Source organism: Helicoverpa armigera, chromosome 22 (genome assembly GCF_030705265.1).
Source record: "Helicoverpa armigera isolate CAAS_96S chromosome 22, ASM3070526v1, whole genome shotgun sequence".
Classification (NCBI taxonomy): Eukaryota; Metazoa; Arthropoda; class Insecta; order Lepidoptera; family Noctuidae; genus Helicoverpa; species Helicoverpa armigera.
In genome coordinates, this window is record NC_087141.1 from 8,376,297 (window position 1) to 8,401,364 (window position 25,068).

Here is a 25,068-nt window from a genome sequence, read left to right on the forward strand (position 1 = left end):
ACTATACATATTGCCCGTAACCTTTTGGGCAAAGTAATACAAACATATTTAATTTCATTTTTTTTTTATTGTTTTTGACATTTAACTTAAAATAAACTAAATATAACACATCCCATATCAATTGACAGAGCATAGAAGTAAGCATGCAACATGCAGCAAGCATGGCTTCTGTCACGGCTCCGGCGCTGCGGGGCTCCGGCGGTCCCATGCGAGCTTATCGTCGCAGATGGTTTTCACGCTCACCACCGCAGCTTCGACTTGCTGGCCGGCTCAGCCGGCCAACCTCAGCCGCGGCGGCGAGCGCTTCAACTACCTGCGCCTCAGCTCGCAGGCCGCCTCGCCCCTCCGTGCCTACGCGGTTTTGAATTGCACTCTAGGGGTAGGGCAGACAAGACTACGTGGAGTCGGTTTTGCAGCGATTCGCTTTCGTCACTAAGTTCAGTTTTTAATACAATGTTTTGAATCCAAATTAAATTCTACCATAAAAAAAAACGAGCCAAGAAAAATGAGATCAAGAAAAACGAGGCCGAGTTAGTAAATTAGATGACAATTGTCCAATAAATAATTTTGTGGCTAGACTTATAATTTCCCATTAAATAGAACATATAATTTAAAACAATAATCATAAAATATGTAGCAAGTAACAGGATTTATTTATTAGAACAACTGCCACCCTCGCAAAGCATAAAATATAGCCTTATTATCAAATTGCCCAACTATCATGTAGCAATATAATAATGCCCGTGCAATGTGATAAATAATGTAGTTAAGATAGTTATTAATCACTTGGCCCGATAAAGCTAGACATTATTCATAATGCTCGGGCATTATACATAATGCCCGAATTAATCACATGGTCCATAACAGATACACCATAGCCGAACTCACCTTTATTTCTAACTTAAAACATTTAAACAACTTATCGTACTTATCTACTGTGTCATAGCCACGAGGTCAAGAGAAAATAATATTACACTTAGAAAAATTCAATAACGAGTTTCTTCTGTTACGTTGATTTATGTTTAACGTTTTTACTACTATAGTATTTTGGAAGCCACAATACTACAAAATAGGTACATCATCTCTTAGGGACACCAACATTACAACCCCTTTTTATTTGATTATTGAAGGTAAATTCTAATTATTATTGCACGTGATTGTACCTCAAGTTTATGCACGCATTTTAAATTGTCTTGTGTGTAACAATATGATTAAAAATTCATTCGTGAGTTATCAATATTTGTTCCGTTGCCTCCACATACAAAATTACAAGTTTCTTATAAAAAATTCTACTCATGTCGGCTCCAGTTCGTTACATACTCTAAGATACCCGTCTCCCATGTTAGCAGAAAACTAGTTTAATTGGCTAATCCCATTACATGTATCTTATTAGATACCATCTCAGGTTTCAATTACATGTGGAACTGCGATTGTGGGGAGTCTAAGCCTTATTATTACTAAGGCTATGTTTCCCAGTATTGGATTTCGTTACGGTAAAGTTTGGTTTAAATAGCGTCTTAGGTAGGAGGCACATTGGAATATGTGGAAGTTGTGTCATTATATATTTCAAATTACTGAGTAGGTGCTATGTTTAGTTTTTTAATGATTTCTCGTGACACTCCGATGAGCTGTATACACCGCGACTTTTTAGTCGTCTTACAAAGGTGGTCCACTGAATGTATCCGACATAAAATACCACTAGACATGATTATTAATTTTATAGCATTAATTAAGATAATAGGTGCAAAGAAAAATAAATAATACATTAGAAATAAGAAACATCCTGTTAATAATGTTTACGTATCAAACGGTAGAAAGTAGGTACCTTCCCAGCGCTCGAGTCGAGTGATCGTTCCATCTCCATTTTTTACGAGACAAAATATCATAAGCCAATCTAGCACAGTCCACGTGGACTGTCATCCAATGAGATTCATTCCACGAGCGGCACGACGGCACCGCCAAAGACGACGACGGCACTTTTCAAAGAGTCCACGTGGACTTTGATAAATGCCGCCTTTTACTTAAAAATAGGTTTTAAAGGTCATTCTGTGGCTCAGTTGCCGTCCGAACACCGCAAGTGGAAGTGTGCGCGCACTACCGGTAATCAAGTGTTGTTCGCGATTCCTACGAGTGAATAGGGTATACGTCTTGCATGATGAGTGATAGGAACCGTCGCTACTCGAATATATATACAAATGGTACGCGTGTACGCAATAGCTGGTGACAATTTAAGGGAAGCAAGAAGATTGTACGCTGCGCCTAACAATCTAATAATGTTACGGAACCGAGAAGTGATCAACCCGCACGAAATAAAAATAATAATATTGGAGCGCGCGCGGCGCGTGTGACTGTTGTGTGTGCGCCCTGAGCCGCGTGGGGCTGCCGGTAACCCAGCGAGCGGTAGGCATTTAGGGTCAATTCCCACTGAAAGAGCAGCGGCCGGCAGCGGCCGGCAGCGGCCGTAATTGCAAGGGATTGAGCGCGAGCGCGGCGCCGCACCGCGCCGCGCTCTTACATTTTCCGTGCTCTTACGGCCGCTGCCGGCCGCTGCTCTTTCAGTGGGAATTGACCCTTACGGCCGCTGCCGGCCGCTGCTCTTTCAGTGGGAATTGACCCTTATCGCGCGCAAGTACAGAGAGTGACAGAGGCCTGATAATAGGTAGGTACGTCATTGTCAACTTACATCACTTTGTTTTGGTTTTATTACGAAAAATGTTTCTGACGGTCCTAAGCCCGTAAAAGTATGAAGGAAGAATTGGAATTAAGTGTTACAAGTTAAGTAAGAGTGCAAGTTTACAAACTGCTACATAATGAGAACATTAAGATTGCAATAGTAAGAAACTTATTTTGCGCTAGGGTGAATGAACTTTGATAAAGAAGCCGCGCCGCGCCGCGCCGCGCTGCGCCGCTCCATTGATACAAGACTCGGGCCGCGCTCACTACAGGGTGTTTTTATAATCTATGTCATGCGTCATAATAATGAATTTATTTTTATTTTTGAATTATTCAAATGTCATAAATATATATATTTTTTTAATGAACGTGTTCTAGTCATTGGATACATGAAGTGGGCTGCCGTTGTAAGACGACTAAAATGTCACGGTGTATATATTTATAAGATTCTTTTTGGGTTTTGGGAATCATCATATATTACATAGGAGTCCCACGTTGGGCGCCATTTTTATAAAACTTAATATTGATTCACACTTATGGTTTTTATTCACTATCGTATAGCTTAATGAACAATTAATGATTGTAGTGGATGGAACTCAATTAGTTATATGAATTATATTATCAAGTTGTGGTTGTAGTGGAAAGAACTGTCAGACTCTTACTAAAACCCGCCATGTTCCTTCTAGAGCCCTTTGTACTGCAGGGCCGCTGTAACTTTTTTAAATAATCCAGCAGGCCTAGCAGAATATAAAAATTGATTCTAAAATGAACTATTCCTTAAAAAGAACCAACGTTTACACGTGCCATACATTAAGCGAAGACACTTCGACCAACGTTTCGCCTCTAAACCTAATTCATTAGTTTAATTTTCTCTTCCATTTAGCACTTACGCAGCTTTTAATGTCAACGCTCTTAATGTAGCCACAGGTAAATTGCTTTAGACCAAATTTAAAGAAAACTGTGTAACTTTTGGTTAACGGAATTTATACTGTTTTTTATCTCTCCGTCTCTGCATTACACTTTCTTTGAGATTGAGAACCTCAACAAAATTCGAAAAAAAACTATATTTGTTTAGAATTCTTTGGTTAACTACCTATCTAAATAAACATCAAGTTACGGCACTTCCACACTCGAAGATTTTGTCGATTTTGTTGCAAATATTTCGCACTGCAAAAATCTGTCGCGTGGTTTGAGTTTTGATTAGTTGTCGGTAGTTGTCATTTTTGTTTGTGGTCGCTCACATATGCGCGACATAAGTACTCAGAAAAATCGAGCGGAAAACCTACTAGTATGAAAGCGCTGTTAACCTATAGGTATATAATTTTCTTCTGGCCAATACAACTGTATACTAATATTATAAAGGTGAAAGTTGGTGAGTGTGTGTATTTGTTACTTCTTCGTCAAGCGCAAATGGCTGAATGAATTGTGATTAAAACTTGGCTAGAAATATTTGGCATGTGATGCGAAATAAAGAGGACCATGTTGTGCGGAAGTTGATGAGTATGAATGTGGACGGATACCTATAGCGAAAGAGAACGACCAAAGAAACAAATGATGAACTATATGAGAGGTGATATGGTTAGAAAGAATATTACTCGTAAGATGACGGAAGATAGAAGAGTATTTAAGGAGAAGACTTAATGCGCCGACCCAAATTAAATTGGGATAAGAGCCTATATTTGTACTTTTTATCCATTTACATACATTTCGGGAAGAAGTTCCCAAAATTAGCGAAACCGAAACCACTGCCGTTACCTATCTCTATTTACTTATATACACAATAGGAGGAATACAGAAGTTTGATACAAAACTTTAGGCTTGAACATAACAATTAGATTGAATGTAATTAGCACGTACATTTAATGTATACGAAATGTCTTTCAGAAGCTGTTTGGATTTGGATCTCGTTTCCTTGTTGCTAAACTTATTTGTTAGGATTTCGTTTGAATTTAATGGTTTTGAAATGTTACTAACCGTTTGCCTGGATTAAAACTCCTATTAAATCCAGGTTCTATCCGCATCTAGAGGGAACTATTTCCCGCATCTGGATAAAATGTAGCCTATGTTTTTTCTCAGCCTCGTATCTATAATCCAACTTCCAACTAATATTATAAATGTGAAAGTTTGTGAGATTGTATGGATGTATGTTTGATATTCTTTCACGCAAAAAGGCTGGACCGATTTGGTTGGGTATGTAGATAGGTGTTTTCCTGGATTAACACATAGGCTACTTTTTATCAACACATCACGAGGGTGAAGCCGCGAGCAGAAGCTAGTACAAGTATAAAGGTAGAACAAAGGTTAATCTTAGTAAATAAATTGCAGCAGACTGATATTCACATTAAGCAAAGCTAAAAATTGGAAAACAACAATAATAAATTACTCGAAAATCATAACCCTTCTGACGCAGTTGGGTAAAAAGGCATCAACAAATGATGATTCTATTACCACTAAATAAACAGCATTTACACGTGCAACTACTAAACCAAAGTGGTTTTGTAAACAAAATAAACACAAAAAACATTTTAAAGCACCTCTTTCAAGTTCCACTTCTAAAAAGAGACAAAAAATAAGCGAAAACGCTTATATTTTTTAGAGTTCCTTACGTGATTAGGCAAAACACTACCCGAAAGCCAGCATTTGTCTGACTGTCAATTATTTTTATAAACAAACTATGAAGTGTTACCAAAAGTATCTACATTTTCTATCTTTACATTCTGAATTGACACACAAGTTTGAATGTTCATCCTTTCAGTTAAAAACTAACCGTTACTTGCATAAAAATTATTAAGTAAATACCCAAAAAACTCTACCGAAAAGTGGACGATAAATACGGAACCTTCCACGAAGGATTTCAACTCACATTTCCCTTCTAAAGTATTTTTTAGTCTGTTCCCCTTTTTTGTACTTTCCAACCTGTTTACTTGTCGCGTTAACGCAGATTGCAAATCGGATATTTTCCACAACTCGAGTTTGTTTCCCTTTAAATTTCGAAAATACCTTTTGTTTTTAACGGGTTGTTTAAGGGTTAAAAAATGTTAATCTATTTGTTTAGATAGCTTTATAAATCCATACAACTATATGTTTCAGAAGGTACTTTAAATTGGTGGGTTCTGCTGTCATTTGAAGACCTTTGGCAGTCAGAAGCCAGAAGATCTGATAACAGGTCTCACCAAGGGTTAGTTGCCCAGGTAATTGGATTAAGTAGTTCAGATAGGCAATCACTCCATGTAAATCACGGATACACGACTGCATCTACTTTGATGGGACACCCATGCGACTACAGCTAGAAAAAGGCTACACAGATGATACGGATGAAACTGCGGAATTCAGCAACTACGGTATAAAATCTGCAGGTGACAAAAAACAAGATGCTTCTACGTGCCTCAAAATACAGCTCTGAAAAACACCTGCCGTTCCCATTAAAAAAAGCAAAAGCATTATTACATCTGTTGAACATAATTACACCTCGTAAAAGCCGCGTTCACGTAAACTATATTTTGAGTGCTTCTAAAATATTCCTATTTCGTTCCTACTGGCAACAGCTGGTCTTTAAATAGCCTCTAGAAGGCTGTAGAAGCTACAAAGACTTGTAATTTAATCTTTCTCCATTCTTTTATTTAATTATTTTTATTTTTTTTTCTGTATAGTTGTTGAATTAAGTCGGTAAGGCGCTTGGAGTCCGGGAATTGCATTTTGTACTTTTAAATCTCTTTGCACAGAGACAAAAGATTTTGTTTGAGTGCCGCTTTTTAATGGGAAATGGTTGGACATTTTAATTCTAGAAGTATTTAAATGATAATTAGATGTATTAGACTTTTTTAATTACATAAGAAATGCATATAGTCATGATCATTGTCATCTCGTGACGAATGTACCTTGTTTGGAACATGAACGATTTCAAGACCACAGCATGTTTTTACTGTACGCAATACATAATTTTGACTTATAGTTGAATTGAGCTATATGTAGAGATAAGTGATAAAATAAGCTCAGGTATTCGGCCGGTATCAGACCTATTATACAGTGTGTTTGGATTTAAGATTACCTTTTAACAAACTATCAATCAATCATCGGGTCTTAACATCGAAAATTAATTCTGCAACGCACAAGGGCTCTTCAGTTTAGTTCTAAAATGGACCTTAACTCTTCCTTTATTAAGGAGAACTTGCAATATAATTAATTTATCATTAATTAATAAAATACTAAGTGCACCTTAACCTTTTCCAACGCCTACTGGGCACAGAACACTTCAAAACCAATTACTATAAGAAGGTTCCAAAAAAGGCCTATTCCTTAATTGAGCATACACCCAAGAGAATGAACGAAAACGAAATTGGTTCAGCCTACAATAACATAATATATTTAAAGACACTGCGGTTAGTATGGCTAACTATATTAAGTTGAGCCTTTTTACCGAAGTGTTGTAATGCTTAGGTACTCTTACCTTAGAAGTTGTACCGACGTTTGCTTAATCATGTTAAGTGTTTAAGTAGGTATTGATTACTGTGGCACAAATAAAAGCTAAAATCAAAAGTCATTTATTCAAAGTATGCTGAAAACCAGCACTTTTTGAAGGTCAAATTTACAAAAGACAGCCCCAAAACGCCCGCCCTTCATCACTTCCTATGTGTTATTCTTCCTATGTAATTGATAAAGAAAACCTAGTTAGTTAAATACTCTGCCTAGCCTTTTCCCGACTATATTCGGGTTGGTTTCTAGTCTAACCTGATGCAGCTGAGTTCTAGTGTTTTACAAGGAGCGACTGCCTATCAGACCTCCTCAACCCAGTTACCCGGGCAACCCGATACCCCTTGGTAAGACTAGCCGTAGATATTATTATGTACGTAAATTAAATAAAAGAGTTACTAGAGTTAGTACACTAGAAGTGGTATCAACTTACAAATTAATACTATACTTTACTACTATAATATTATCACTAAACTAAGTGACACTATATAAACTTGTCTAGACCTTGATTGCGAGTGACAACCGTGGAATCCTATCAGGTGTACTTTTAGAAGTTTTCTTAGGAAATTCTAGTTGGCAGCTTGATTTTTGTTAGTAAATTTTAAGTGACACTAGTAGTGATAGATAAAACTTGTCTACCGAAGTAATGTTTTTGGCCTTTTTTCTTTACATATGGGAACAACTAAGGCTCGAGTTGAACGACCACATAAACGTCTGTTTTTCTTGAAAAAACTTTGTAACTCGTATGTACGTGAAAATTCATAGTCAACAGTGTCAAAAATTCGTAGTGTTCCGAGTAGATGTTACCATGTTAAATATTTTGTTAATTGATTTCCTAAATCGATTTGTTATAAATAATATCATTTACTAATTATTGTGTTATTGTTGTATTCCATATATGGTGGTATGTGTAACCGTTTTATAGATATAGTTTATTTTTTATTTTATTTTATTTTTATTCGGAAAACAAACAGTTTTATAAAAATACACTTAAATGAGATAGTCTGTTGTCTACCTGGCAACATTCAGGTTAAGTTTTAATGGCGGAACTAGCTTAGATTCAATAAAATAAATATTAATTATGTTTTTCAATGCTAGGGTACAAGAAATTCTGAAAAAAAATAGTTAGTTTTATAAAATTAGGACTTGATTTTTAATAATAAAATATTCTTGACACTCTATCACAAATAAGGGGCCCAACGGGTGGCAATGTCCTTTCTTTGAAATGTAAATCTTGATCACCCATATAATCTTTAAAATCTCTTTCTGCCTATTAATTTTAAAATACATACATCACAGACAATTCACATTTCAATTACACTTCCATTCAAAAAAAATGACTCACCAATCTGCTCACCTTTGTCCATAAAATACGACGTCCCAGTGATAAAGTCGGTCACTTATTAAACGTACACCTTTGGCAGCTCGCCAGTTTACCTGGAACAAGTAAATATTGGCTCAATAAACAGTTGCTGTACTAAGTTTCATATTTTAAGTGTAAGCGCCATTGAATCCGAGAATACCTTTGCGTGAATCCGTTTTGTTTTTGTTGATTTATTTTCTGTTGGGAAATGCTGGTTGATTGAATTTTGGTAGAACAGATCAGGTACGTAAAGATAGAATGCAGACATCCTTTGGCGTGTGTAAAATTATGTTTCATTGACAATTTTAGTCCTAAAGAATTAGTCTCGGTAACTGCTTGCTCTAAGCCGATATCAATATTAAACATAATTCTGTATCATCGCCAGAATATCAACAAAAAAATTATAATATCGACTAAAATACCAAAACAAATTGAAACCCAGTTTCCCATAAAACGTCTTACAAAATTCGCCAAATATACACAAAACCCATAAAAAAACATAGTTCAGTACAAAACAAGAGAGCTGAACATTTACAAAGTAAAATATGAGAGATACACACAAGTTGGTACATTGAGCCATTGTCACGCGCCCAATTCCCAAGTTCCAGCCAAGATCTGTAGCGAGGCCCATTTTGTGTGGCTCGAGGTGTATCAGTGTACTGTTGTTTTAGCCCGACTTTTGTGCGATCATTTTAGTTATGGTTTGTGTGAAGGTTTTCATTTATTTATTTATTCATTCATGGTAAACATAGAAACACGAAAAAAAAGAAATTATGTCCTAGAAATTGTGATAAGTCCTAGAGATAGAATTTTTAGGAATATAGATCATTTATTTGAAGTATTATAAGCCTACTTACAAAAGCACTTTCCCAAGTTACAATAATAACAAAGATGTAATCGTGATCTTCACAATTGTCCCTTAATCTCTATTAAGTCTTACTGTGACAACTCAAACTCCGTAAAAAGTACGACAAACACACCGTTATCGCGTCCCAAGCAATAAAGCCTATGTCTTTGCTCAAAAAAAGGAAAAAAAAGCGATTATGACAACGGACATCTACGATTAGAGAAAACCCAACAAAAAGATCCGATAAATTTGAAAAAGGGCGAGACGAGCCGCTTCGGGCGACTCTCTTAGTTTCAACTCCACACTGACAAAATTCTACCTATCTCTTTCAGACTTATTGGAAATTAATGAAGAGAAGCAGAGATGGGGCGAGTATTTTTGCAAAAATCACAGCACAAAGGTCATTAAGTAGCATCAGATAGATGCGTCTACTTTGTCACGTTATGATTGATAGCCGTTCGTGACGGGCGACGTCACTTGCTTTCTCGCGTTCGGATATGTCAAATTGATTTTACTCTGAGTAAATGTGATATGGCAAGCTTGGGCCTCTGAAAATGGTGTTAACGTTCGTGAAATATTTTAGGAGATATTTTAGTTTTGGTCCAGAACGTCCCTTCGTGTAATTTATCAGTATAGATTGGAGGTCGTTTTATACTTGGTGTTTTTTCGGCCTTTTGTGAGAGTCGTTTTTTGCTGTTATCTTAGGCTGAATATGGGTCTCGGTTACGCACAGAGTAATTGGGTTTCTCTCGTCAGTTTCAATTACTAAGACCTTCCTACAGTCTAGATTTGTGTCTACGACGCAAATTCTAGTAGACTTGCCTAATTTCTGCTTTAGTGAGATAAGTTACACGTGTGTACATATTAGTCGAAATAAACAGGTAACTTTCTAAAACGAGCAACCTTCCAAGAACGGACAGAAAATACAGGGAAGTCGAGAAAAATTTCGAGTGAGAACAATTTACACAACACCTCAGGGAGGGCCCAACAAAATCCTAATTGGTTCATAATTAACTGGGACATTGGACGTCTCAGAGGGTCCAACAACTGGCGGATATCAGTTCTAATAGCCGGCTGACACGCCCCCCGTGTAATATGGATGGATCGTTGGGCAATTTCCCCTGGTATCGCTTTTGAGGAAGAGTGCTTTTGACTTGTTTATCGGTTAAGCTTCGAAATTTAAAATAATATTTTGTTTTGTTTTTCAGTTTTGAGGTTTTATTTTTGGTGATAAAGGTGGTCGTTTTTTTGGCAGGATAGTGTGTTTTAAGGAACTTACTTTATTTGGCTTTAAAATTACAATCAAGATATAAGGAACGTATTATATGGGCACACATTATACATGAAAACTTTGGGCAGTTCGTATTATTGTGCTATATGTATACTATACAGAATGATATTATAGGTTCAGGCTCACGTGTCACGTCCATTAAAAATTCTATCTATTTCCCCGAGCTTTGACAGCTGTCAAAACTGTCGATGTCATGTTAGATAAAAAAAGTGTCAAACGCCGTTCGAAAAAAATAACGTTGTAACTAATTTTTTTTAACTAATCTTTCCACCCGGCTGCACCTAAAAACAGGTGCTACGCATATTAAAAACCTGGCAAATGATAAAACCTCCATGAACAACGCGACAGACGAATGATGAATGCGTATGAATTCCTTTTGCAAATAAAAAAAAAACGTTCTTGATTGATACGTATGTCGGAACACGACTGTCGGAAATACGTCATGAATGTCGGATTTTTGTACGTGTTCCAAAAATGGTTTGGGGCGTTTTCGTACCTACCTTTTTAATTTTATTTCATTACTGATGCTCCTGGGGAGAGAGTGTTGATGGGAAAAGTATTTTTCATGTTTTTTTTTCCCTGTTTTTGTGATTGTGATTGATAATAAACTTTTTGAAAATAAAAATGGGGTCTTCTGAGGTGCTGGTCTGAGTTGATGTTTGTTTTAAAGGGTTTTAGTGATTGAAATTTGTCACAATCACGATGATATCTTTGAAAATTATGGTTTTTAGGATTTTATCTTTATGTTAACAAGGAGTATAAAACAAAATATTTCAAAACAAATATGGATATTATTATCAGCCATATTGCATTAAATTAACATGAACATTATATGCCAAAAAAACATGATTTTCATAAGTGCTCTGTTTTTTTGCAATTTCGTTTATAAATAGCTACAGATTTCATTTGTTTCTTGAAACATTATCCAAACTTGTTTCAAAGTATTTACTGTTGCCTGTTTCTTGAACCAGTTGTTTGGCAATACATAAACTGACAACAAAAGCAATAATTAAATTAATCAGAAATTCTGAAACATTCAACATTCGTTAACAGTTCAACACTCCGCAATGTCTATAATAAATATTATAACAATAATTATTAATTCGAAACTTCCTTTCAATATGAACAATTGCATTACGAGACCGAATGGAAACGAGTTGAATTCCGACACTCTCTCAATTGCCGACACTGTCGAACTCCGACATTTTCTGAAAGTCCGACATTTACTCAAACTTCGAAATTTTCCTAACTGGCTTTCGCCTGCGGCTACACTTGCGTCCCGAGGGAACTACTTCTCGTACCCATCATCCTTCGAGTCTTTTTCCCAACCATGTTGGGGTCGGCTTCCAGTCTAACCGGATTCAGCGGAGTACCAGTGCTTTACAAGAAGCGACTGCCTATCTGACCTCCTCAACCCGGGCAACCCGATACTCCTTGGTTAGACTGGTGTCAGACTTACTGGCTTCTGATTACCCGTAACGACTGCCAAGAATGTTCAATGACAGCCAGTGGGTACTTCTCGTACCTACATGGGCATAAATATATTTTCCACAGCTTTAAATATAATACCCTCCAATTTTCAGCCAAATTGGTTTAGCTGTTCTTTAGTTTAATATTAGTAATTTAGTTAGCACGAGTTTCTTTTATATATTTACCTAAAGATTATTTGTTTTAGAAACTAAAGGTATTGTTTTGTCGGTGTTTATCCACAACAAATAATGGTTGAAACTGTTTGAATTTGCAGACAATAGAGTAAAGTTTTGGCACAATAGAATGTTGGGTATAACCGATTTATAGGCTTTCAAGACATAGTTATTTAGACAAGGTCATTTGTGAAAATAACTGTGGGAAACAAACTAGCCTTTACGAGAAGTATATAATGTATAACCTATATCATAAAACTGAAGAGTTTGTGTCTATTCTGTTTACATAATTTATAATACTACGTGAAACTGCCATATAAAATCGATAAAGTTTGTTTACCGTTAGTACCGCAAATCGATAACAGATGGCGCTGTGCCGAAACGTCATTTTTCTACATCGCGGTGTTAAGATTCTCCGCCGATATACGACCTATGCAGTTTTATGTGCAATAAATTGTCTTGCTCTGGACACGATTGTTTTATTCTCTTGCGAGATATTTTTGGGACGTTGTACAAAGTGGTCCTTCGGTACCGGGTGAAGGACTGGTGTGCATCGTCATACGGTGTCGTAGGGTTGCACGGTCAACCTGCCGCGAGTGTGACGTCAGCGCGAGCGGCATCGGCGGGCCGTACATGGTAGGCGCGTACGCGTGTATGTACTAGTGGTACACAACGGTCGGCGCTGGCGCTGCTGGTTCCTGTTGGCGTGAGCGGCTGCGGTGCGGGGGGAGGAGTACCCCGCATATCATCGCGACGAGTATAAGTGAGTGAGTGGTGAAGTGTTGTGTTACGAAGACAAACTGTGAGTACTTTATAATTTCAAAGTGACAAAATTAATACATTGAGACTTAAATAAAATTTCAAGCAAATTTAGACCTTATTAACTTAGAAAATTTTACTTAACAATTTGGACTTAGAAAATTTAACGTGTGCATGGACTTAGAATAATTTCAATAAAAAGTGAACTACGGGGAACCTATGCCCGATTTTGCAGCGAAGTTTAATAAGTTAAAAGACTTGTGATTTTTTACGTGTTGGCCACGGACTTAGTATAAAATTAGTGAAAGACTTTATTTATTTCAACATGGAAGCGTTGAGTAACTTACAATTTAATTTACAATCTACCATCAGTAAAGCAAGGTCTAATTTTAAGAAATCACCTAAGGAGCGACTAACTAGTTCTTATATAGAAACTAGACTAGAAAATTTAGAAGCTAACTGGTCAGCTTTTTTTGGAACTCACATGAAAATTGTGTCATCTGTTAAGTCCATGGATTACGAAAAATCTGAATATAACTTAAAAAATGTTTACGAGACTACGGAAGAATTATTTACCGAGTATAAAGCAGACTTGAAGGAAGCATTAAAAAAAATAGTTTGTTCCGATAGTTCAGCTAAAGTGCTTGAATCTTCTGCGAAGGGTTCTAAAGAGACATCTTTTGTGAAATTACCTAAAATTGAATTGCCTATGTTTAGCGGAAGTTATTCTGAATGGATTAGTTTTAGAGACTTGTTTAAATCCTTAATACACGATAACAGTGCACTTGACGATGTTCAAAAGTTGCACTATTTGAAATCACATTTGTCTGGAGAGGCTGAAGGTCTTTTACGGCACATCCCTATTACTAGTAGTAATTATGCAACTTGTTGGAGTCAATTAGAGAATCGCTATAATAACAAAAAGTATTTAGCAAATTGTATAATTAAACGTTTTATGAGTCAAAAGAATATTGTAACGGAATCTTCTAGTGCGATAAAGGAATTATTAGATACTTCCAATGAATGTTTACATGCTTTGCAAAATTTAGGTATAATGGTTGATCATTGGGATGTAATAGTTATTTATGTATTGAGTTTAAAACTAGATACTGAGTCACGTAAACAATGGGAGATGAAAATTAGCGATTGTTCAGACGAATTGCCTACAATGAATCAGTTCAAATCTTTTCTTGAACAAAGATTTCGGTCTTTGGAATTTTTAGATAACAAAGGTCAAGGTCGTCAGTCCAATCGTAATGTGCCAGTCAAATCACTTCATGTGTCTACTACATTGTGTATATGTTGTCAGGATAACCACAAGCTTGCTAATTGTAAAAGGTTTGCCGGTCTCGATATTGAAAAGCGTCGTAATTTTGTCCAAACAAATGGTTTATGTTATAATTGTCTAGGGCAAATCACTCCGTATATGCATGCCGCCAGTCTTCTAGATGTCATATATGTAAAAGGAAGCATCATAGTCTTCTTCATCTCAAAAACGTCTCCAAATCAGGTGGTGATAGTAACAACCCGGATCAAGTTGTCGAAGGTAGTGGGTCAGCTGTTACCACTTCAACCCAGAGTAATTCCACCAATATTGTAAGTTGTTTTGCTAATAGTCATAGCCAAATATTATTGGCTACTGCGCTGATTGCAGCGGAATCAAAGAGCGGTACTGCTATAGTATTAAGATCCCTGTTAGACCAGGGATCTCAGGCTTCGTTTGTGACGGAGTCCGCAGTCCAGCTCTTAGGTCTTAAAAGAATACCAACTAAGGGTTCAATTTCAGGTATAGGTTGTGATCAAGACAAATCATCAATTCCACTAAATTCGATGGTTCTTATTAAGGTTAAATCACGCATTGACCCTAGTTTTATTATCACGGTTAAGGCTTATGTTTTAAAGAAGTTAACGACTATTTTACCGGAAAGGAAAGTTATGGCAAACGTTTTAACCACAATTTCGTCTTTGGCTTTAGCAGATCCTTCGTTCGATACGCCGAACAAGATTGACTTGCTTTTAGGCGCCGAAGTTTATGGCCAGATTTTGTTAGAAGGTTTAATCAAAGGTTCATCCAGTCAACTCATCGCGCAAAACACAAGACTAGGATGGATCTTATCTGGTCAAGTAGGTGAAATCAACCAAAGCGAAACATGCCACAATACCGTCGTTACACTGCATTCTACTCTCACAGATGAAAATAGTCTCCTTAAAAAATTCTGGGAGCTAGAAGCTGAGCCCAAAGGCCTTAACGATAAGGCGTACTTGACCCCAGAAGAGCAGAAGTGCGAAGAGATATTCAAGGGCACGACTAAGCGAGATGAATCTGGTCGCTATATTGTGCACATGCCCTTCAGGTCAAGTGATCCTTCTTGTAAATATGGGGGATCAAAGGACATTGCTCTCAAACGCTTTTTAACCTTAGAAAAGCGATTTCTAAGGAATCCAGACTTCAAGGCTCAGTATTCAGCGGTTATCAAGGAGTACTTGGATCTTAATCATATGGATATAGTACAAGATAGTAACAAGGAAAGTGCTGTGTACCTACCTCATCATGCAGTCATTCGAAACGACAAGAGTACAACAAAGTTGCGCATTGTGTTTGATGCATCATGTGTAGGCAGCAACGGAGTGTCTCTTAATCATGATTTAATGGTGGGTCCTCCTCTACAACCTGATCTTCGTCATATTATCATGCGGTGGCGTCGTAAACCTATCTGTCTGGTCGCAGACATCGTTAAGATGTACAGGCAGGTTAGGGTATGCGATGAACACACAGATTTTCAGCGCATATTATGGCGGGAGAATCCAGATGACGAAATTCAGGTGTTACGTCATTTGCGAGTAACTTTTGGAACTTCATCGGCGCCTTACCTGGCAGTAAGATCATTGCAGCAGTTAGCTCAGGACGAAGGCGCTGAATTCCCTTTAGCAAAAACCCGTGTTCTTTCAGATTTCTACATGGATGACCTTATGGCAGGCTGTCAAACCATAGAAGAGGGAGTAGAAATATATAAGCAGATAACTGAGTTACTTAAACGTGGAGGGTTTCAGCTTCAAAAGTGGGCTAGTAACAACGAAGAATTATTAAAATTAATTGAAGACGGTCAACAAATATCACAAACACAAGGGAACATGGTATTAAAAACTGATGCTATTTCGAAAATATTAGGCTTAACGTGGGACAAAGACAATGACGAGTTCGTTTACACAATTCAACTTAAGGAGCTAGATTTACCAGTTACGAAGCGTAAGGTTATTTCAGACATAGCACGACTATTCGATCCCCTTGGATGGTTAGCACCGACAATCATCACTGCGAAGGTGTTCATTCAACGAATATGGATGACTGGGATCGAATGGGATGCAGAACTACCTGCACCATTGCTGAAAGAATGGCTTGACTTTCGAGAAAACCTTCGTAACCTTGTTAAGTTTCGTCTGCCTCGTTGGATCAACTCTAGCAAAGATAACAGAGTTCTAGAATTACATGGCTTTTCAGATGCGTCCAATGTAGCATACGCCGCGGTGGTATACGTTCGCATCATTGACAGAGAAGGACACATTCATACAAACTTGGTGACTGCAAAGACTAAGGTGGCTCCTGTTAAGCAGGTATCAATCCCTCGTTTAGAGCTCTGTGGAGCTGTCTTGCTTGCAAAACTTCTTGAGGAAGTCGCTACAACACTAGAAGTTCCCAAGCAGCACTTACATGCGTGGACAGACTCATCCGTCGTATTGGCGTGGTTAAGCAGCCACCCTAGTCGGTGGAAAACGTTCATCGCGAATCGGGTTTCCGAAATACTTACCATAATGGATAGAAGTCAGTGGTCACATGTGGTGTCGTCGGAAAATCCAGCAGATTGCGCATCTCGGGGAGTTAGTCCTTCTGAATGCAGTGACCTGCAACTCTGGAAAAAGGGTCCAGTATGGTTACAGAAAGATAAAATAGATTATAATAGAGCAAATATTCAAGGAACTACGTTAGAAGAAAGAAAGATAAAAACAAAGTGTCATGCAACTGCAGTAGAATTTGATGATAGTATATTAACTAGATTTTCTAAGTTCAGTAGGTTAGTAAGAGTAATAGCTTATTGTAGAAGGTTTCTATGGATGAAGGAATTAGAATGTGATAGAATTAAACTAACTACTTGGCTTACTACAAAGGAATTAAATGAAGCTATACTTACCTGTGTCAAACTCTGCCAACTCCAGTCGTTTAGTGATGAAATAGAAGCTGTAAAGAAGAATCGTAAATTAAATAAGAATACTAAACTTACCTCGTTGAGCCCTTTTCTCGACGATGATGGCATCTTAAGAGTTGGCGGCCGCTTGCACCGCGCTTCTATTAATGATAATATGAAGCATCCCATTTTGATTCCTCACAAATCACACTTTACCAATCTTTTGATTGCAGAGGCTCACGAGAGAACTTTGCATGGCGGGCCGCAATTGATGCTGAATTACTTAAGATCCAAATACTGGATACTCAATGCAAAGACTCTCGTTAGGCAACACGTTCATAAGTGTGTAATTTGTATTCGACATTCCACACAAACACATCAACCAATGATGGGTCAGTTACCGAAGTCCAGGGTGTCTGTTCAGAAGCCTTTTCAATGCAGTGGGGTAGATTACGCTGGTCCAATCAGCGTCCGAAGCTCTAAAGGTCGTGGTCATCACTCTACTAAGGGATATATATGCTTATTTGTCTGCATGTCCACTCGGGCTATTCACCTCGAGGTTGTCAGCGACATGACGGCTCAGAGTTTTCTAGCGTCTTTTAAGCGTTTTGTAGCCCGACGTGGCCGAGTATTGGACCTGTGGAGTGATAACGGGACCACATTTGTTGGTAGTGCGAAAGAATTGCGACAATTATTCAACGCTGAAAGGTCTATGGTAGCTTCGGAAATAGCTGATTTCCTTTCTATGAATGGTACGACTTGGCATTTCATACCTCCCCATGCTCCAAATTTTGGAGGATTGTGGGAGGCGGGTGTCAAGTCCACGAAGCACCATTTAAAAAGAATTATAGGCACCAGCACATTGACTTTTGAAGAAATGACAACTGTGCTGGCTCAAATTGAGGCCTGCCTAAACTCGAGGCCTATTTGTCAGCTTTCTAACAATCCAGAGGACTCATGTCCATTGACGCCTGGGCACTTTCTCGTGGGTGAACCTCTGGTAACTGTACCCGACGTTAATTATGAAAATTCGTCTGTTAGTAATCTGAAGCGTTGGCATCTCACACAGAAAATGCTTCAAAATTTCTGGCGTAGATGGTCACTGGAGTACTTAACTCAATTGCAACACCGATATAAATGGACAGATTGTAAGCCTGAACCTGAGATTGGAGACGTAGTTCTGGTGAAGGAAGATGGTCTTCCACCTGCTCGATGGCTATACGGTATCGTTACAAATAAGCATCCAGGTTTGGACAATATTACTCGCGTTGTAACAATACGCTGTAAAAATAGTGAGATTAAAAGACCCATATCTAAATTAATTATGTTACCTGTAACTACTTAGTTGTTGTTTATCACCGTATTGTTGAAGTTTATATAGTTTATTTTACATTACATATACATGGTTTGTGAATCTACTTGAAAGATTTTTTGTATCTTTTACTTGGTTTTGCTGTTGTTTTTTTTTGTATGTTTACCTAAGGAATGAACTTGTATATTTCACTTGTTTTTTTGTTGTTTATTGTATTTGTGTTTACATAAAGCATATTCTTGTATTGTAGACATAAAGCTTTAGTTTAGATTTTTTATGCATTGTCAAAACCAAATTAATTTAAGTTAATATTGTCATGTTTTGGTTGATGGACAGAGCCGTCCATGGTGGGCGGAATGTCTATTCTGTTTACATAATTTATAATACTACGTGAAACTGCCATATAAAATCGATAAAGTTTGTTTACCGTTAGTACCGCAAATCGATAACAGATGGCGCTGTGCCGAAACGTCATTTTTCTACATCGCGGTGTTAAGATTCTCCGCCGATATACGACCTATGCAGTTTTATGTGCAATAAATTGTCTTGCTCTGGACACGATTGTTTTATTCTCTTGCGAGATATTTGTGGGACGTTGTACAGTTTGTTAATTTGTTTGACCGCAATAATATCAGAAACTACCGGACCGATTTGAAATTATCTTTCAGTGTTAGGTTTATCTGGCAAGGCTATAAGTACTTAAGATTATTATTTCCCAGATGATGTGTTTTTTGTGTATTTATCTTCCTTTTCTTCATAAAAGCGAAGAGAAGGAAAAAAACTTATCCGTATTGAAATCAGTTTCGTATTTAAAGGGATCTACACACCAAAGCCGCTGACCCGGCGGCACAGCCCGGCGGCACGACTGCCGCGGCATGTGGTGTTCTAGTAATTGTCAAATACTCTATGAAAGCCGGCGGCATGATTGTACAAAATACGGCCGGCGGGTTGGGCCGCCGGGCTGTGCCGCCGGCATCAGCGGCTTTGGTATGTAGACACCTTAAGACGTTTACAATGCAACTTCACCAAATATTCGAGACAGTTGTAACAAAAGTAATAATAAGTATGCACAAAAGACCAAGAAAGTTATTCTCCAATAAAGCGACCAGTTACTTAACTAAAATAGGTTTAAGTAATGAAAGCGAATCATTTACAATTTTGCGTCAAATTTTATAACATTACCCTTCTATACTTTGCGCGTTCGTTCGTTATAACGTTGGAAGACTTCAAAGGAATTAGTATGAAAATTGAATTACAACTACCATCTGTACATTAAGTTGGTAACAAAATATTGTGTTGTAAGAAGGTTTTGGGTTTGGCATGATATTTAAATGGTACCAAAAGCAATATACCTCTACAGTTGTCGTCAATTTCTAGTGTACCAACTATTAGCCATCTCTACAAAATTATCGCAACACTAAGGCCCGGTTGTTCGAAGCTCGGTTACGTCAAGCATGTCGATTCTATAAAATATCACAACTCACTTCGACATCACTCTCACTTCGACTTCGATCTAAAGGTAGAATTCCGTGGACGCGACAATAGTCAACCTATGAAAATGTATGGCACCGTTGCCGAAGCCCGTGACAGTCGCGCGCGGCCGACGAATTTCGTAAGCTGCTCGCGGCATTGTCAACAATTTAATTCTGGTTTTACTAAAATTCTATAGATGTTATTAAGCGCTAGACCATGTTGGGAAGCGTACGGCCGCGAGCGGCTCACGAAATTCGTCGTCCGCGCGCGACTGTCGCGGCCCTCGGCAGCGGTGCCATACATTTTCATAGGTTGACTTTTGTCGCGCGCGGCTGCGACAATCGCGACCCACGGAATTCTACCTTAAAGTTTCGTGATTGACATTGTCAAACTACACTAGCGCTACACTATCGAGCGTGTTGACAAGTTGAACTAAATTAAAGTCGAGATTTTGACACATCTGCCAAAATCTGTCTATCTATAGGGGAGGTAGGGGAGAGATGGGCAGTTGGGAGACATGATCAAATCAGATTAAAAGGGGGGGGGGCGGTCCTTTTATTCTGATTTGATCATAGTTTTTTTTTTTATTGGGTAGTTTACGTTGCCGACTGGTAACGGTGTTCATCCATAGACTATCTGTCATTTCTGTGAGTTGTCAAGAACAAACACTCGTAAAAGTACTTAAATATTTTGTTGCGGTTTCGGATCGTTATAAAGAGAAAACTAATGAAAGGTATGTGTATTTTCTATTATTAATGATTGATTGTCAAAATCTCCAGTTACGATTATAGTAAGTCGATGCAATCCACACCTATTATACCTCTAGAAGAGGTACTACAGCAATAGTTTATGGGCCCCACGTTTTTATTTTAGTCTAATATGACCGGGACCACCTACGTAGGTTGACAGGTAAGTAACTATTTTTTATTTTCTAGTTTTCAGTGCACATAAGATAAAACCGTTTTACTTAAGTTTTTTTACTGATTTTTTTTTTATAAACTAAGTCAAAAGTGTCCAATGCTCCCTATGGTAGGGAGGCTTGGACATACCATGTAATGTATAATTTGTAAATTTTTGTTCTTCTTCTTCAGTGAAAATTTGTGAGGTTATAAATCTGCGCTAAAAATCCTTTATAGAATCTTGTTTCAGGTACCGTTGCCAACTTGATCTAGGGACTCCATATTTATCAGCTGTTAATTTTATTTTTTAACCTTTTGATACCTCTTGTATTGCTCGTTATATTAAATCTTTAGGAATTTCCCGTCGCAAACCATTCTTTTAACCCCCGACGCAAAAACGACGGGGTGTTATAAGTTTGACGTGTCTGTGTGTGTGTGTGTGTATGTGGCATCGTAGCTCCCAAACGGATGATCCGATTGTAATGCGGTTTTTTTTGTTTAAAAGGAATGTCATTCGGGAGTGTTCTTAGCTATGTTTGGTGGAAATCGGTTCAGGTCTTCAAGGTCATCAGCTCGTTTGTTAGGTGTGATAGGAATGTTACACGCTCAGTTTACTTGCAAGCATATGTGGGATCTAAAATTTGAAATACTAATGTCTTCTGGAACCACTGAGCTGGTCTGCTGTTAGGGCACGAAGATAGGTAACCCTGAACTGCCTTTTAGTAAACCCATCGAGTTTGGGCTCGTTTAATTTGTCTTGACTAGTTTTCTTCATGTTTCTAATTGACGAGAACCTAATGCTGGAAATGGGATGTGGCAGATGAAACCCTAGAATGATATATAACCCTGGATCAACAAAGATCCATCTTTATTGTTTCTCAATCTGTGCAATTCTCCCAGAGCCAGTTTGTCATGAGGATTGTTAAACAGCTTCCTTTGGCTGAGATCGCATTAGCGAACCCATCATAAAAAGAAGGAAACATTAAGGAGCTCCTTTAAAAAACCATGAAATAAAATAAAATTATAAATTAAAAAAAACCCCCGACCCAAAAAAGTACGCAATTATTATGACAAAATGTTATAAACGATAAACCCTATAAAAAGCAAAAAGTAACTTTAAACACTACGTAAGTACCAACTAAAGCATGTCAGACTAAACAAAATTTTGACGTGTCGACGGTTTTATTTAAACCGTTTAAATATCTCGTAATGTTGAAACTGATTGTAATTTTTAGGATAGCTCTTTGATTTTATCTAGCCAAACATAAGAAATGGCAATAAAAGTTGATTATCTGTAAAATCTGATTTTTTATGCAATAAATGTGAAAAAGTGCCCATCCCTCCCCTACCTCCCCTAAAGTATGAAATGACATTACGAATCGAAGTGAAATGCGAGTTGTTGATCGAGTTTTATAGAATCCCAATAAAGGTTAGGGTTAAATTCTAGTTACAGTAAAATTAACCGGGGTTAAATTCAAAAAGCGTAGTTGAACGTCAAAATTTCATAATAAAAATGTCAAATTAACCGTGGTCAAAATTGACAAGGGTAAAATTTTAACTTTAACTTTACCGTAACGTACGAACAACCGGGCCTTACTGTTCAACCCGTGAGAACGTCTTTCCTCATTATTCTAATGATGAATGATATTTATTTTGCATATAGGTTGAAAACAACACTTTTACACGTCATTTTTTTGAAGCGAGACGAAGTCAGTATTTTTTGACTACCTTATTAATTCTTTCCTTTCATAATCTCGTGTCATTTCTCAGGCTTTATTTTTTACATCATTACTTTGGACTGTCATAAAATCAAATCTCTAATACTTATTAGCCGATTTTGAACCTATAACCCATTATTAACACACTTCATCTATCCCACAATACTAACATTCAAATTACCAACCTACCTACATTCAGTTCATCATCAATCACAAAAATACATTTACCTCAAAAACCCGTAAAGTGGACAACCCTACCTCAAACAAGCGTACAACAGATGTATAGATAATGTACCAGGGTTGTCGCGGCTAGAAAAATACGGAAGGGACGGGCCAATGGCGGTACCCGGCCATTGGACATAATGTACTTAATTGTACATACATATATAGGTAATAGCCGCGTGTTGACGACCCCTGACGGTTAAGGGTGATTTTAGAATGGTGTATTTTTGAACACACAAACTCAAAAAAGTCAATTTAGTGCCGATTTTTTAAATCATCAGTTCACTTCTAACTGAGGAATAAATATGGCGGATTAATATATTTTCTATACAAAAGCTGTCAAAACGTCAAATATATTCTTCAGATAAAAATTACCTCGGATTTGAAAAATCAGCACCAAAATTTTCCAATATCAAAACAAATGACAGTCTCCAATGGCATGCTCTTCACTACTTCCTATGAGTTTTTGCTGGGAAGAAGAACTGACGTAACAAATATAGTATAGTCAAAAAACTGTTGCGCTTACAGTAATCAATAGAGGTCAGTTAAAAACGCACTGCGCATAAGTGCTTAAGCTTATTTCCAAAAAATAACCTATACACACTATATAATACGGTATTCCAAAACTGGTCTAAGGGTGCGTACTCATGTATAGCTGAACTTTGAAGCCAGCGCGATCACACGGAACGATCCGAGATATCTTTGATCAGTGCCGCCGAAACGAGAAATGTTAGGTAATACGCAAGTTGTCGCATGTAGTGGCTTGTTTGGGGCTGCAGAATATTATTCTTTCTTGTATTATAAGCATGCTAATAATACATAGCATAAATGCAAAAGTAACTCTATCTGTTTGTTTATTTGGCACGCTTTCACACCAAAACTGCTAAACCGATCTTAGTGAAAGGTGGCCAGATAGCCTAGTAAGAGCCTGAGAAATTACATAAGAATGCGTTTGAAACTGCAGGGAACAGCTAGAATTTAATAAAACATGTTTTTAGGCTTTTTACAAAAATAATTGAACATTTAAACGCTCTTATTCGCAACGCAATGTGTACGTACCCTAACATCGGACACTCTAATAACGAACATTGTACATACATTTTTAGGCCCCTTTGGGTCCAAAAAATTCGTTTGGGTCAAATTAACTCCAGTTATTCAGGTGCGTAGGGAATATGAATGGAAAGGTTGACGCACCCTTATTATGTACCGAATAAAGCCTGCGTACTGGTAAAAAGGCCTATTAATTTTATAAATATTGTAATTTTTCATGATTAAGTTAAATTGTGGTATGTGCTTTTATTGTTGTTAATTAGTGCTGTGTAGAACATGACATTTATTTTGCAGTGGATTTGAGTTGTCGGGACACCTTTTCACACACGGTCGGTTAGCCCCATGGTAAGTTATTAATTAACTTGTGTTATGGGTGCTAACACAACTGATAAACTACATATAGCTACATATATACATATTTATAAATACATATTGTAACACCCAGACCACGGCTAACAAGCATGCTCATCACACAAATGTCGACCGAGCCGGGAATCGAACCCGGGACCTCAGGTTCGGCAGTCCGGCATGGTGACCATTGCGCCATCGAGGTCGTTACAATTTTGTTTTAGTTTACTAGCTCTTTAAGCGTCTGCTTGCCTAAAAAGTTACGTATTATGTTATTCCAATGAAGTAGCTATAATACAACTGTCTTCCATCAAAATCAATGCAGGTGTTTTTGCGTGAAAGACTGAAATCCATTCAAACCATCTGAACATTCGAAAGAGTTGCCGCAGCCCTGGTAGACAAAGCGCTTCAGAAGGAACATGGTGGGTTTTACTCAGTAAGAGTTCTGACACTCCTTCACGCTGCAACCACAGTAGCAGGAGTCATTTGATGATTTCCCATATAAAAAACATGTAGTACCTATAAAAGCACAAGGCAAACTTAGTCGGCCGACCAAGCCTTCTTTAAGTATGATTATAACAAAAAAACTTCAAACCAAACAATTTCAAAACGCCCAAAATTTCGTCACTTTCCAAGAAAATACCAATCACAATAGAAAACGGCCGTAAATGTTCGAAACGTGTTCGATATTAAGATCGGTGCGGCATTGAGAACCGTTCGTCACGTATGCTCAATGAAGTGGAAAAGCCTGTTATCGATGCGGTCTGTGGGTCCTCGAAAGCCTACCCGGCTTCCATGACGAAATGGAAGAACACGGAG

The 25,068-nt window shown here is 37.7% G+C and overlaps 2 protein-coding genes across 5 annotated transcripts in view; one reads left to right on the forward strand and one right to left on the reverse strand.

Moving 5' to 3' along the window:
• The window catches only part of LOC110382306 (uncoordinated protein 58), a 367,231-nt gene that overhangs the window by 167,531 nt on the left and 174,632 nt on the right, over nucleotides 1-25,068 (reverse strand). For 2 of the 4 annotated variants that reach the window (XM_049842939.2, XM_049842936.2), the window contains exon 2: nucleotides 8,501-8,580. The exons of the other annotated variants lie outside the window; for them this stretch is intronic. The gene's annotated coding sequence lies outside the window, so the exon portion shown is untranslated. The remainder of the gene's footprint in view (nucleotides 1-8,500; nucleotides 8,581-25,068) is intronic. 4 annotated transcript variants of the gene reach the window in all.
• LOC126053514 (uncharacterized) lies at nucleotides 14,982-17,499 on the forward strand. The gene is made up of 2 exons (XM_049837828.2): nucleotides 14,982-16,658; nucleotides 17,461-17,499. Exons 1-2 carry the CDS (start codon nucleotides 14,982-14,984, stop codon nucleotides 17,497-17,499), a joined length of 1,716 nt encoding a protein of 571 aa, XP_049693785.2.